Source organism: Schistocerca serialis, chromosome 5 (genome assembly GCF_023864345.2).
Source record: "Schistocerca serialis cubense isolate TAMUIC-IGC-003099 chromosome 5, iqSchSeri2.2, whole genome shotgun sequence".
NCBI classification, from domain to species: domain Eukaryota; kingdom Metazoa; phylum Arthropoda; class Insecta; order Orthoptera; family Acrididae; genus Schistocerca; species Schistocerca serialis.
In genome coordinates this window covers 717,910,233-717,924,549 of record NC_064642.1, presented here as the reverse complement: position 1 = coordinate 717,924,549, position 14,317 = coordinate 717,910,233, and the positions used below count along the sequence as shown (strand labels likewise).

At 38.9% G+C, this 14,317-nt stretch overlaps 1 protein-coding gene and 1 non-coding gene across 2 annotated transcripts in view; both read right to left on the bottom strand.

Annotated features, from left to right (window-relative positions):
• The window catches only part of LOC126481538 (leucine-rich repeat-containing protein 49-like), a 148,524-nt gene that overhangs the window by 24,724 nt on the left and 109,483 nt on the right, over nt 1-14,317 (bottom strand). Inside the window, exon 6 of the mRNA XM_050105352.1 lies at nt 8,148-8,521. Within this exon, the coding sequence (XP_049961309.1) occupies nt 8,148-8,521 (374 nt within the window). The remainder of the gene's footprint in view (nt 1-8,147; nt 8,522-14,317) is intronic.
• On the bottom strand, nt 13,423-13,497 carry Trnas-uga (transfer RNA serine (anticodon UGA)). Its single transcript has one exon. It is a non-coding gene; the product is annotated as a tRNA-Ser (tRNA).

Below are 14,317 nucleotides of genomic sequence, written 5' to 3'. Positions count from 1 at the left end.
GATGCATGACATCAAGGATGACTCGCAATGGAGAGAGGTTGACAGCTCCTTTGCCAGCTGTCAGATGAAGATGTGATACCATAGTCAACTGGGAGGGCATGGAGACATGGATATCGTGATTGGTAATGGTCAGTTGAATTCCTGTTAATTCACGTACTTTCCTTGCAAGGCAAGTGGAGGTTGCGGTGCGAGACAAGATGGCTGCAATTGTTAGCGACATTGGTTACACATTGTACAAAATAGTATAGTGAAAAAGAACATCCAAGTACTGTCCAGTGTGTTGAGAAGCATGATCATCAAGAAACTGATTAAATAAGTGTGGCAAGATCATGGCATCAGAATCATTTTATGCATGCTGCCCAACTATTTGCATAGTGTGGAACTGTCTAGAACTGCACTGACACACTGTACCTGTATATTTGTCTTGCAGAAAGCGCTGGGTGTGACACTGTAGTACCTTAAATATTCTGAGCAGGTATGCCATGTCCAGGTAGGCCATCTTCTGGGTGTTGAAATATGGTGAACATGGAAACTACACTGCATTGTCAGCCCATAACAATGTCGGAATAAACATTGTAGGTATTGAGGAAGGTGTTTGTGAGTATCTTGGGTCACCACTAAAATGACTCAGATATTGATGGGCATAGAATACACAATACACAACGATTATATAGAGTAACAATGATTTCATTGATGCAAGTATACACAGATCATATGGACACAACGAAGGTACAGCATGCACTAAACATTCAGAGAGAATCCACAGTTGCCCTTGCTTGTCATCAATGTTGTTGTTCCCATATATTCCATAAATGGGTATGAAGGATGGAGAACTTGTAAAGGGTAATAGATAATCTGAAGTTAAATATAGTGGGAATCAGTAGTTTTGGGCAAATTTAATGTAAAAAGCCCCAAAGATTTGTAGGCAAAGCATTTTTAGCCAAAATATTTTAGAAGATATTTTATGGTAGAAAATTGTTGTCAGATAGGTTCTAAATAGCGTTCGAGATCATGATTGGCAAATATGCACACTTTACAATGTTAGCCTGTTCGAGAAACCATCTCGCCATTGGAAATTCATAAGAACAAACAGGCAAAAGAAACTTAGATCTGTAAGTTCCAGAAAATGGATTGATCTTCGATTACAGTTTTGATAATGCATTTTCTAAATTTAATTAATGAATTTTCTGCCTGTTTCAGAGAGTCCTTTCCAAAGAAGTGGCTCATAAATAATGTTTCAATACAGTATGTAAGTTTTGGCTTAAAAAAGGAACTAAAATGTCAACAAGAATCAAAAGAGAAATTTATGCTGTAATCAGGATATGTAAATATATAGAAAAATGAGAATGCTGTGGACTACATTGCAAAATTTCAAAGCAAGTAACATAGATATCAAAAGCATTTTATTACAAGAAGAAAATATATAATTCTAATATTGTAAAAAAAGAGAAACAGGTGCAAACAATGAACACAGACAACTTAAAAAGTCAGATGCAAAGGAAACCTAGTAGACAAACCAAAAAGTGTATCTGAGATTTGACACAAACACTTCCTGTCAGTTATGCATCAAATTGGCTGTAAACCCTGTGGTGATGAAGTCTTGACATTGTGTCAAGCTGCAAATGGTACTTCAAAAGAACCCCAGAAATGCTCCTTAATCCTATCACTGCAGAGGAGATTTGCAAAACCATCAAGTCACTAAAAAAGAACAATTCTGCAAGGGTCGATAATGTGTCCAATAATTTATGGAAATATTCTTGCTTGTGTATAAGTGACATTCTACATCACATTTTAATGTTTCACTTAAAATGGTGATAAAACTCACTATAACCCTATTTCTTTGTTAACAGCTTTCTCTAAAATTCTAGCTATGTTGCCAGAGCTGCTGAACACTTCATGAAGAATAGAGTCAACAAGAGCCAGTTTGACTTTCAAAATGGTCATCCAATGAAGACACAATGCAGTCACATGCAAATGAAGTCCTTGAATTTCTGAATAAGAAAAGGATAGCAATTCATATCTTCTGTGATTTCTCAGCAGCTCTTGATTGTGTTGATTATTACATATACACTCTCTTGCAGAAAGCCAAATTGCTTGGAATAAGTGGTGCTACAGGTCATTAGCTTCAAATGTATCTCCAGAATAGAAAAACAGATAGTGTTACACAGCTCAGGTGGGATATAGAGTATATATGTCTGCTCAGTCTCAATGAAGTTTCACCTGTTGTGGAGTGTCTGAGGGTTCAATACTTGGGCTACTGATTTTTGCAGATATTAATAAATGATTTAACACTGTGTGCAAGCAAGCCCTGCAAATTTAACTTATTTGCTGGTTATAACACCACTTTCATGAGCAGGAGATCAGATGACAAACTTGTGGAATCCAATAATTACATGCTGTTAGATATGGTTGAATTTTTTAACACCAAATGTCTCTCACTGAGTTCTAAGAAGACCAATTATATTTAGTTCTGTATTAAAACATTAAAAGAGAGAAATATATATGTGGCATGAGGGAAACAGCAATAAAAATAATGGAAATACCATAACTAAATTTCTTGAAATGCAAAAAGCTGAGAAAAGAAATTGCTCTTCTCATATTTTACATCTCTGTATGTGATCACGTTCTGCTACTACATCTTATCACTGTAAGTGGAGAAACTAATACTGTTAAGTGGCGTATTATGGCAATTTTCATTCACCTGTTAAGTATTGCTTAATTGTTTTGGGATAAACAATAATTAGTGGGGAAGGTTTACATCTTTCAAACGCAAGCTGTAAGAATTATTTGTGGAGTGCAGCCAAGAGTTTCATGCACAAATCATTTTCAGAAATTTAAAAAGTTCACAAGTTTATATTTTCTGTCACTAAAAATAGAGAGATGTTTCAAATGAACAATAGATTTCATAAGCATAATACACGTCAAAAGAATTATCTTTACAGTGAGTAAAAAAATCTGACCTTTGTGCAGAAACATGTTCTATACATTGGAGCAAAAGTCTTCAATGCTCTTCCTGCATAAATAAAGACACACTCAGCAACAAAATAAAGTTTACTTCTTATCTGATCAGAAAATGCTTTTTATAGTTCAGATGAATTCTTGAATAAGTAGCTAAACTAAATGTAAATGCTTTAGAACTGAAGGAGACAACATACCAATTAATATGGAGAGTGTTCAATAAGTAATGCAACACTTTTTTTCTCAGCCAATTTAAGTTGAAACAACTAGGGATTTGTTGTGCCACATTGTGGAATATTCTTGCTTCAGCATCTATAGCTTCATGAAGTTCTGATAGGTGGTGACACTATATGTAGCCTTCAAAATGGCATCTGTCATGGAGGTGTGTTCCAAGCAGAGTCCTGTCACTGAGTTTCTTTTGGTGGAAAACCAGAGAATCACAAATATTTATAGATGATGGAAGAATATCTACAGATACACGGCAGTGAACAAAAGCACAGTGAATCATTGGACAAGGCATCTGTCATCATCGCAACCAGGTCATGCAGACCTGTCTGATGTCCCGTGTGCCAGCTGGCCTCACTCAGCTGTGACTCTTGCAATGTAGGAATGTGTAGACTCTCTCACTTGAGGTGATCAACGTATCACAATCAAACATCTCACTTCTCAGTTGGATGTCTCTGTTGGTAGCACTGACACACTTGTCCACCAGCTGGGGTACTCAAAGGTCCATGCCCACTGTGTGCCCAGCTGTCTAACAAAAGACCATAAAGAACAACAAAAGACCACCTCTGCATAATTGCTTGGTGCATCACTTTGAACCAGAAACAAAATGGCAGTCAGAAGAAAAGTTCAAAGTCACATCGTCAGCTGGTCAGCTGGGAGTCTGAAAGGGTTATTCTGTTTCACATCCTCCCTCATGGTGCAACAAACAACTCTTAAGTGTATTGCACTAACCCAGAAATTGAAGAAGCAACTTCAGTATATTTGTCACCACAAAAATGAAAAGGAATATCTCCTTTCCCATGACAACACAAGCCCTCACATAAGTCTGTGGATCTGAGAGGAGCTCATAAACTTTATTGGACTGTTCTTCCTCATCTATGCATAGATGATATGGTGCTACAGAAGAATGCTGAAGATTAGATGGGTTGTTGTTGTTGTGGTCTTCAGTCCTGAGACTGGTTTGATGCAGCTCTCCATGCTACTCTATCCTGTGCAAGCCTCTTCATCTCCCAGTACCTACTGCAACCTACATCCTTCTGAATCTGCTTAGTGTATTCATCTCTTGGTCTCCCTCTACGATTTTTACCCTCCACACTGCCCTCCAATACTAAATTGGTGATCCCTTGATGCCTCAGAACATGTCCTACCAACCGATCCCTTCTTCTGGTCAAGTTGTGACACAAACTTCTCTTCTCCCCAATCCTATTCAACACCTCCTCATTAGTTATGTGATCTACCCATCTAATCTTCAGCATTCTTCTGTAGCACCACATTTCAAAAGCTTCTATTCTCTTTTTGTCCAAACTATTTATCTTCCATGTTTCACTTCCATACATGGCTACACTCCATACAAACACTTTTAGAAACGACTTCCTGACACTTAAATCTATACTCGATGTTAACAAATTTCTCTTCTTCAGAAACGCTTTCCTTGCCATTGCCAGTCTGGATTTGATATCCTCTCTACTTCGACCATCATCAGTTATTTTGCTCCCCAAATAGCAAAACTCCTTTACTACTTTAAGTGTCTCATTTCCTAATCTAATTCCCTCAGCATCACCCGACTTAATTCGACTACATTCCATTATCCTCGTTTTGCTTTTGTTGATGTTCACCTTATATCCTCCTTTCAAGACACTGTCCATTCCATTCAACTGCTCTTCCAAGTCCTTTGCTGTCTCTGACAGAATTACAATGTCATTGGTGAACCTCAAAGTTTTTATTTCTTCTCCATGGATTTTAATACCTACTCCGAATTTTTCTTTTGTTTCCTTCACTGTTTGCTCAATATACAGATTGAATAACATCGGGGAGAGGCTACAACCCTGTCTTACTCCCTTCCCAACCATTGCTTCCCTTTCATGTCCCTCGACTCTTATAACTGCCATCTGGTTTCTGTACAAATTGTAAATAGCCTTTCGCTCCCTGTATTTTACCCCTGCCACCTTTAGAATTTGAAAGAGAGTATTCCAGTCAACATTGTCAAATGCTTTCTCTAAGTCTACAAATGCTAGAAACATAGGTTTGCCTTTCCTTAATCTAGCTTCTAAGATAAGTCGTAAGGTCAGTATTGCCTCACGTGTTCCAGTGTTTCTACGGAATCCAAACTGATCTTCCCCGAGGTCAGCTTCTACTAGTTTTTCCATTCGTCTGTAAAGAATTCATGTTAGTATTTTGCAGCTGTGGCTTATTAAACTGATTGTTCGGTAATTTTCACATCTGTCAACACCTGCTTTCTTTGGGATTGGAATTATTATATTCTTCTTGAAGTCTGAGGGTATTTCGCCTGTTTTATACATCCTCTTCCATTTCCATAATATTGTCCTCAAGTACATCGCCCTTGATGGGTAGATCATTGTAACTAATGATGAGGTACTGAATAGGATTGGGGAGAAGAGGAGTTTGTGGCACAACTTGTCTAGAAGAAGGGATTGGTTGGTAGGAAATGTTCTGAGGCATCAAGGGATCACCAATTTAGTATTGGAGGGCAGAGTGGAGGGTAAAAATTGTAGAGGGAGACCAAGGGATGAATACACTAAACAGATTCAGAAGGATATAGGTTGCAGTACGTACTGGGAGATGAAGAAGCTTGTACAGGATAGAATAGCATGGAGAGCTGCATCAAAACAGGTTCAGGACTGAATACCACAACAACAACAACAACAACAACAACAACAACATTATTTGTGGTGCATCTATTACCAAGGGTATGCAATTTCTTTCTTTCTTTCTTTTTTTTTGCCTCAGTTGTTCTTGCAACAGACAGATCCCTCTCAACCTACCACTCCTTTCCTCCCTGGGGAAGGAACTAACAGTTCTGAATACTAAGTATTTGTTTTCCATACTTTCAAATGTGTTTATCAGCAATACTGGGATTTTGTCTTCTGAAGGCAAGTTATGGCTAGTCATTCTGTCACCTGATATTGTAGCCCTGAACAACAAGTATCTTTGGTGGGGACATGGATAGGTAAATGAAGAAGTTTGTCTATGAGATAGGTTTTTTAGTGTTTGTTTTTGAACTATCACTTCAAGAGTTTTCCAAGTAATGCTCCATTTTGTGTCTCCTGGATAGGATATAGCAGTCCTGCGTATACTAAAAGTATAGATTCATGTGTATGTTATTTGTGCTAATGTACATTATTAACCTAATTTGGTGTCATATATTGACTAAAATGACTTGTTTACTGAACGCAGTACGGATGTTGATAAAAATAAGCAAAAATATGTACATCTACATCTACATCTACATTTATACTCTGCAAGCCACCCAACAGTGTGTGGTGGAGGGCAGTTTACATGCCACTGTAATTACCTCCCTTTCCTGTTCCAGTCACATATGGTTCGCGGGAAGAGCAAGTGCTGGAGAGCCTCCGTGCACACTCGAATCTCTCTGATTTTACATTAGTGATCTCCTTGGGAGGTATAAGTAGGGGGAAGCAATATATTCGATACCTCATCCAGAAACGCACCCTCTCGAAACCTGGACAGCAAGCTACACCCAGATGCAGAGCACCTCTCTTGCAGAGTCTGCCACTTGAGTTTGCTAAACATCTCCGTAACGCTATCATGCTTACCAAATAACTCTGTGACGAAATGCACCGCTCTTCTTTGGATCTTCTTTATCTCCTCTGTCAACCCGACCTGGTACGTATCCCACACTGATGAAAATACTCAAGTATAAGTCGAACGAGTGTTTTGTAAGCCACATCCTTTATTGATGGACTACATTTTCTAAGGACTCTCCCAATGAATCTCAACCTGGCACCTGCCTTACCAACAATTTTTTTTTGTTGATCATTCCACTTCAGATCGTTCCGTATGCATACTCCCAGATATTTTACAGAAGTAACTGCTACCAGTGTTTGTTCCGCTATCATATAATTATACAATAAAGGATCCTTCTTCCTACGGATTCGCAATACATTACATTTGTCTATGTTAATGGTCAGTTTCCACTCCCTGCACCAACTGCCTATCTGCTGCAGATCTTCCTGCATTTTGCTGCAATTTTCTAATGCTGCAACTTCTCTGTATACTACAGCATCATCCGCGAAAAGCCGCATGGAACTTCCGACACTATCTACTAGGTCATTTATACATATTGTGAAAAGCAATGGTCCCATAACACTCCCCTGTCTCATGCCAGAGGTTACTTTAATGTCTGTAGACGTCTCTCCATTGAGAACATCATGCTGTGTTCTGTTTGCTAAAAACTCTTCAATCCAATCACACAGCTGGTCTGATATTCCGTAGGCTCTTACTTTGTTTATCAGGCAACAATGCAAAACTGTATCGAATGCCTTCCGGAAGTCAAGGAAAATGGCAACTACCTGGAAGCCTGTATCTAATATTTTCTGGGTCTCATGAACAAATAAAGCGAGTTGGGTCTCACACAGTTGCTGTTTCCCGAATCCATTCTTTGATTTGGGCTACGTTTTCAGTAAATAAGAACTTTTCTATCTTTAATAAGTTAGATGAAATAATTTAATTCAAATTTACTGATTTAAGACCATAAAAATGTCTGCTACTTACATAAAATACAAGTATTTCATTTGAAAATGTCAATTTCCCACAAATAACTATCAGTATGGGAGCATTAGCAACTTCAAATAAAGTTAGAGGGACAACAGCAGATTATGTATTTCAACAATATGGAAATATGTTCTTGGGCTTAGTAACATGAAACATGCTGTTTGATTCTGAAGCACAGTTTAGTTTAAATTGAATTTAAAACACTTTTTAATTTCTGAGGAAGTGAAACCAGTAAAAACTTCTTTTAAGATACACAAAAATAGCATTATATCAATAAATTCAATCAAATGAGAGCCTTAGTTTACAACTTGTACAAGTAGATGATGCTGAGAAAGGAACATAGAAAAAATCTTTACTCCAAACATGAGCCAGTGAGTGGCAGTAGATTAAGTATATGAGTATGTCTGATGATTCTGCAAAATACAACATACCTCTTTTCCATTTATAACTTTAAGTCCCCAGTGTGATAGTCGGTATATAGCATATTTAATCCAGTCCTTTTGTGTTATGGGGTTCCCTTCGCTCTCAATATGCAGAGAGGTCAGACCTTGCACATCAGCTAGAGCATTAAGCTGACCCAAACAATGAATATTTGTCTCTTGAAAGACAAAGTTTTCAACATTTTGAAAGCGCTGCTTCAGTCTTCCAAATACTGAAATGATGTGATTAAAATTTATATAATTGAATTTTACAGTATACACTTCTGCTGATTTTCCTGAATTCCACGGCCGATCAATGAAGCGCAGAGCTCCTTGTCCATACACATTGAGGCACTGACCACTGATTTCTATAAGATAATCTCCACCTAGAAAACCAAACAAATAATTTGAGAACAGGTAGCTTCTCTATGCTCATGACTTGTTTATTCAGGTCAAAACATGAAGAGATTTTTCTTAGAATAATAACAGTGAGAGCAAATAAATTTTAAAAAAAAACCATTAACCAATTTTTATACAAAACTACAGATGAAGGGCTGCATAACCTGATATTTATTTATGCCAGTTTGAAATGTGCCAACTAATTTACAACTGCAAATTCTTTACGCAAATGACTTGCAATGTTCAGTAACTTGCAGATAAAAATATCATCCCCCCCTACGCTCCTGCAAACCAAGATGTTTATGGTCCAGCACTCTACCAAAATCACACATACCATTCCCTTGACTATAATTTGAGTTTTTATGTTATGTTAGCCCTGTATCATGACACTACAACTCTATGTCAGCAGAATGCCCTCTATGAGATGTGGTGACATGCCTTAGGTATTCCTCAGCTTACTAAGAGTTCTCCAGATGTTCTGCCTCTGTATAGTCTGACACTGAAAGTTTCAGGTGAATTCAGAGATGAATTGATACCATGTTAAGAACGGAAATCAAAACTTTAAATAAGGTGGGTCAGATTCCTGTTTCCTTAACTCCTTATTTTCATTTCTGATGATAGTGTCTTTCTAATGTTTGGGGTAACTATGCCAGTGAGTGAGAAAATTTTATTGAAAAGTTTTAGTTTTAAGCAACCTGTCCCAATCCATTCTGTTTCTCTTAGTTCTGCATCAAACTGATGAGCCTGGGGAGAGTTGTTTTAAGTTAGGTGTACCATACTCTCCAGATGGGAAGAACACATGGGGACTGCTGTATCAATGGCACTACCATTCCATAGGGAGTTTGTTAGTTTCCATGTGGTAATGTTCTTGATAACCATTCTACTCTATGTTGTAATGGAAATCCACCTCTAGCATTATATTTCCTCAACAGTAGTTATCACTACCAGTATTATCTTTCAAATTTTGACAGGTCAGTATTATCTCAGTGACTTTTCTGAAAACTTTCAAATAATCTTGTACACAGTTTGTCATATTACAAGCTAAAATTTATGAAAATGAATTGCTTTATAAAATATTTTGGTCTCAATGTTATAATTGATAAGTACTAGTTCTGAATGACAGCTGAAATTAATTTTGTAGAAACATTTGAAATTACGAACTATTGCCGCACTTAAAATTTCCATTATTAATTATGCATACAGTACTGCTTATTATGTTCATTTCTGGATTCATTTATGAAATAATAACCAAAATTAATAATGTAATAGAAACTAGTAGAAATTTATTTGTTACAAAAAATTGTAAACCATTTGAAATATGGTTATTTCCACAGATTGTGGGAGTTGATCAAAAGACTGTATGATATTCTAAAATGTGAGAAAATATAGTTACGTAAAAACAAAAATTCTGCAACAACAGTCTTCAAATTTATTTAGATCAATCCAACTGTGAGGACCTAAAAAGTGACATTTTCAGCTTTAAGAATCAGGTTCCTAGACAAGAAGAATTTGAGGCAACTCTACATGACAAGCTAAGTAAACCAAAAGGTTTATTGTAATTTTTGCTCCTCTCAAATCTTCATAAAAGACTAATGTGGACAATAGATGGAATTAGGAAGGAGGGAGGAGATTACAATGTTCTGACAGTGGAAACTGAATGAGAAAGTGAAATCTGTTTCCAGACTGAGGTATTCAGGATTCTGGCAGTAGAGTACCAGAATACTTGAAATTTCTTTTCTGCCTTCCTACACTCCACAGATAAAATGCACAACTCTGCTTCTCCCTGGACGTGGAAACACATGATTCTGTAGCTCCTTGAGATGAGCATACATGAGACCACCTTTATAAATCTGGCAACATTTTCATACTTTTCTAGGATATGACTGGGGTTTTGTACTTCTTTATCAATAACCTGTGTGCTGTTATCCTAGTGAGCTCTCCTATAGTTGAACTATCATTTGAATAGGACAGTCAAATGTCTAATAACTTCTTCTGTAGAACAGATGAGGCTCTGTGTTGGTTTTGTGGAAATGTGTCAGCACTGTTCTTTATAAATTGTCAAAATATTTGGCCACTGATTGAATATATTGTCTGGTTATAGCCTTGTTTTCATACTGACAATAGGATTATAGTACACCTGCTCCCTTATTAAGTTTGTTGTCAACTATTCGTCACTGTTTGAAAATGGAATATCACCAGGATTCATCCAAGACAAGACATTGTAGCCGTGTGTGTGTGTGTGTGTGTGTGTGTGTGTGTGTGTGTGTGTGTGTGTGTGAGAGAGAGAGAGAGAGAGAGAGAGAGAGAGAGAGAGAGAGAGAGAGAGATACACATGACACAATCAAGTAGTATAAGTCACTGCAGGGATATAAGGCAAGAAATTCATGAAAATGGTCAGCATGTTAATATATTTTCTACTTATAAGAAGTATCATAAGTATAAAACTGGTTCATTCGACATTGGATTAAGAGGTCACAATTGTGATCCATAGGCATACAGATAACTAGCTAACTAATAACTCTGTAACAGAGCAAGGTGGAACCATTCTATTTGTTCTTCCATCACTCCTGACACTGATAATATATTTTGCCTGTTTTATCAAGCCATATGAATGGTAATATATAACAATAATGGAAATTCCTGTATGGAACAATAAGTGAAATAAGGGAAAGGCCACCACACACCTACAGTGGACTGATGTGCGGTGCATAGATACATTTAACATATTCCAGGTCCTCCTCCCTCCCCAACCTCAATCTTTCTCTGTATCTCTTATGTGCTGTACCCTCTGAACTCCTTTTGTCTTGTTGTGCAGCCACTGAACCATCTGTGAAAAGACCTGCCTCACAGTGTCCTGTTACCTCCTTCCCACTTCATGCATCCTTCCCTCCTCCTCCCCACCTCAATCTGCCCAGGGAATTATTCTTATTAACTGCTAATCAATAACGTCCACCAATAACAAAAAGTCTCCTCTATAATGCTTGATTCTCACATCCTATTTTTGAAATCTTGTCTCATACACGGTAGCCCAGCTAATTAGCTCATCATTAAAATCGACATCCTAAATGTCACCCAACCTACCACAAGAACCTCCAGCTTTTCCAGTCCATCAATCCCTCACCTTCACCAATTTGGTCATTCATAATAAACAATCCACACTCTAACCATACTTGACTCAGTTTCCAAAATCCTTATACTCTGCAATCACAACTTCCTGAATGATATCACTGCAACAGAAACTCTTGCCCTTCAACAGTGAGAACAACAGTCCCACCACCATCTGAGGATACTGTCTCAGCTATTCCTGTCTTATGCCACAAGGGATTATCTATAGCCAAGAAGAAACCTACCACTCCACTCCAACCCCCCTCCCCCCCCCCCCACCCTGCCTCCCCCACTCTGCCTCTCACAATTTCCTGACAATGGCTTGCTACTCCGCTTTCCAAATCTCCACTTCCACCATCCATGAAACACACTGTACCTGAACACCCAACCTGTAGCATTGTTGTCAGCTCTGACCTCTGCAGTAGTCCCAGTATTTTCTAAGGGCCTTACTTTTAGCCCAAAACAAGACTCCTTGTTGATCACTATGAATGTAATGTCTTTGTACAGCAAGGCCATGCCCATGGCCTTGTGGGCATGGAACACTACCTTTCCCAAAGTCCTCCTGATACCAAACCCACCACCTCTTTCCTAATCCTTCTGACCAGCCACATCCTGATCTACAATTATTTCACTTTCAAAGGCCAAATCTATAAACAAATCCATGGCAGTGCCATGGGCACTCACATGGCACCATCCTATGCCAACTTGGTTATGGGCTCTCTGGAGCAGTCCTTCCTATTCTGTCCACAACTAAAACCTCTAGTTTGGTTCAGATTCACTAATGACATTTTCTTGATCTGGACCCATAGCCAAGACAACCTTTTCTCCTTCCCTTTAACACCTATCCTGAAATCCATTTCACCTCATGCTTTTCAACTCACCAAACCATCTTTCTAGATGTCAATACCGATCTGTCATAAGGCTTCTTAAATATGTCTGTTAACATGAAGCATACCAACCACTAACAGTGCCTCCACTTTGTCAGCTACCACATGTTTCATGTCAAACAGTCTCTCCCTTACAGCCTCACCACCAATGGATGCCACATCTGTGATGGAAAGCAGGAGTTGTTAAAATACACTAATAACTTTACTGCAGTCTTTATTGACAGACAATATTCTCTCCAGCTCTTCCATAAAATGATCTTCCATACCATGTCCACTTTAGACACCAGTAAAACTATTAACCAGCTACCAACCAGCACTCTTCTGATCAGCCTGTATCATTCTAGCATTCAGAAGCTCAACCACATGATTCATCAGGGCTTTCACTACTTCTCTTCATGTGCTGAGATGAGGAATGTCTAACCAAAAATCCTACCCATTTCACTCAAAGTTGCATCCTGTCGCACACCCAACCTATAGAATATCTTTATATTTCCCTATTCTAATTCTGTATCCTGTGGGTCATTCCCTTATGGTCAGCCAAAGTACAGACTTACACCAAACAACACCCCCCCCCCCCCCCCCACCAACACCACCTACTGCAGTCCAGTCACAGGCACTTCTTACTCTATAATGGGTATGGCCACATGTGAGAACAGAAATGTTTATACCAGTTATTCTGCAATTACTGTCCATCATTCTGTGTTGGTGTGACAAATAACTAACTGTCTATTCACGTGAATGTCCACTACCAACCTTTGGCAAACAGAAAACTTGACCATCCAGTTTCTTAAACATGTTGTACATCACAACAAAAATGACATCAACAGCTGGAATGAGATTTTCACTCTGCAGCGGAGTGTGCGCTGATATGAAACTTCCTGGCAGATTAAAACTGTGTGCCTGACCGAGACTCGAACTCGGGACCTTTGCCTTTCACGGGCAAGTGCTCTACCAACTGAGCTACCAAAGCACGACTCACGCCCGGTACTCACAGCTTTACTTCTGCCAGTATCTCGTCTCCTACCTTCCAAACTTTACAGAAGCTCTCCTGCGAACCTAGCAGAACTAGCACTCCTGAAAGAAAGGATATAGTGGAGACGTGGCTTAGCCACAGCCTGGAGGATGTTTCCAGAATGAGATTTTCACTCTGCAGCGGAGTGTGCGCTGATATGAAACTTCCTGGCAGATTAAAACTGTGTGCCCAACCGAGACTCGAACTCGGGACCTTTGCCTTTTGCGGGCAAGTGCTCTACCAACTGAGCTACTGAAGCACGACTCACGCCCGGTACTCACAGCTTTACTTCTGCCAGTATCTCGTCTCCTACCTTCCAAACTTTACAGAAGCTCTCCTGCGCAGAAGGTCCTGAGTTCGAGTCTCGGTCGGGCACACAGTTTTAATCTGCCAGGAAGTTTGACATCAACAGCTGCTTCACTGTGTGGGCCATTTGGATACTCGTCCTTTCTCTTTTCTTTCCATGGCCCCTCTTCATCTCCCCTTCATCTTCTCCCTTCCTTATGTCTCATCCTCTTTCTATATCTCGTATATGCTTTACCCTCTGATTTACTTTCACCTTGTTGTGAAGCTATTGAATCATCTGTCAAAAGACCTGCTTTGCACTATCCTGTTACCCCCCTCTTTGCCTTGTCCTCAACTAACCAGGCAATTCAACTGCTATCAATGATCAACACTCACTCTCTCTGCTGTCATGGGTGTTTGTGTTTGGGGTGGGCTGTGTGAATGAGAGAGGTCTGCATCTGATGTTTATGCTCACTAGAATTGCTCACTCAGTG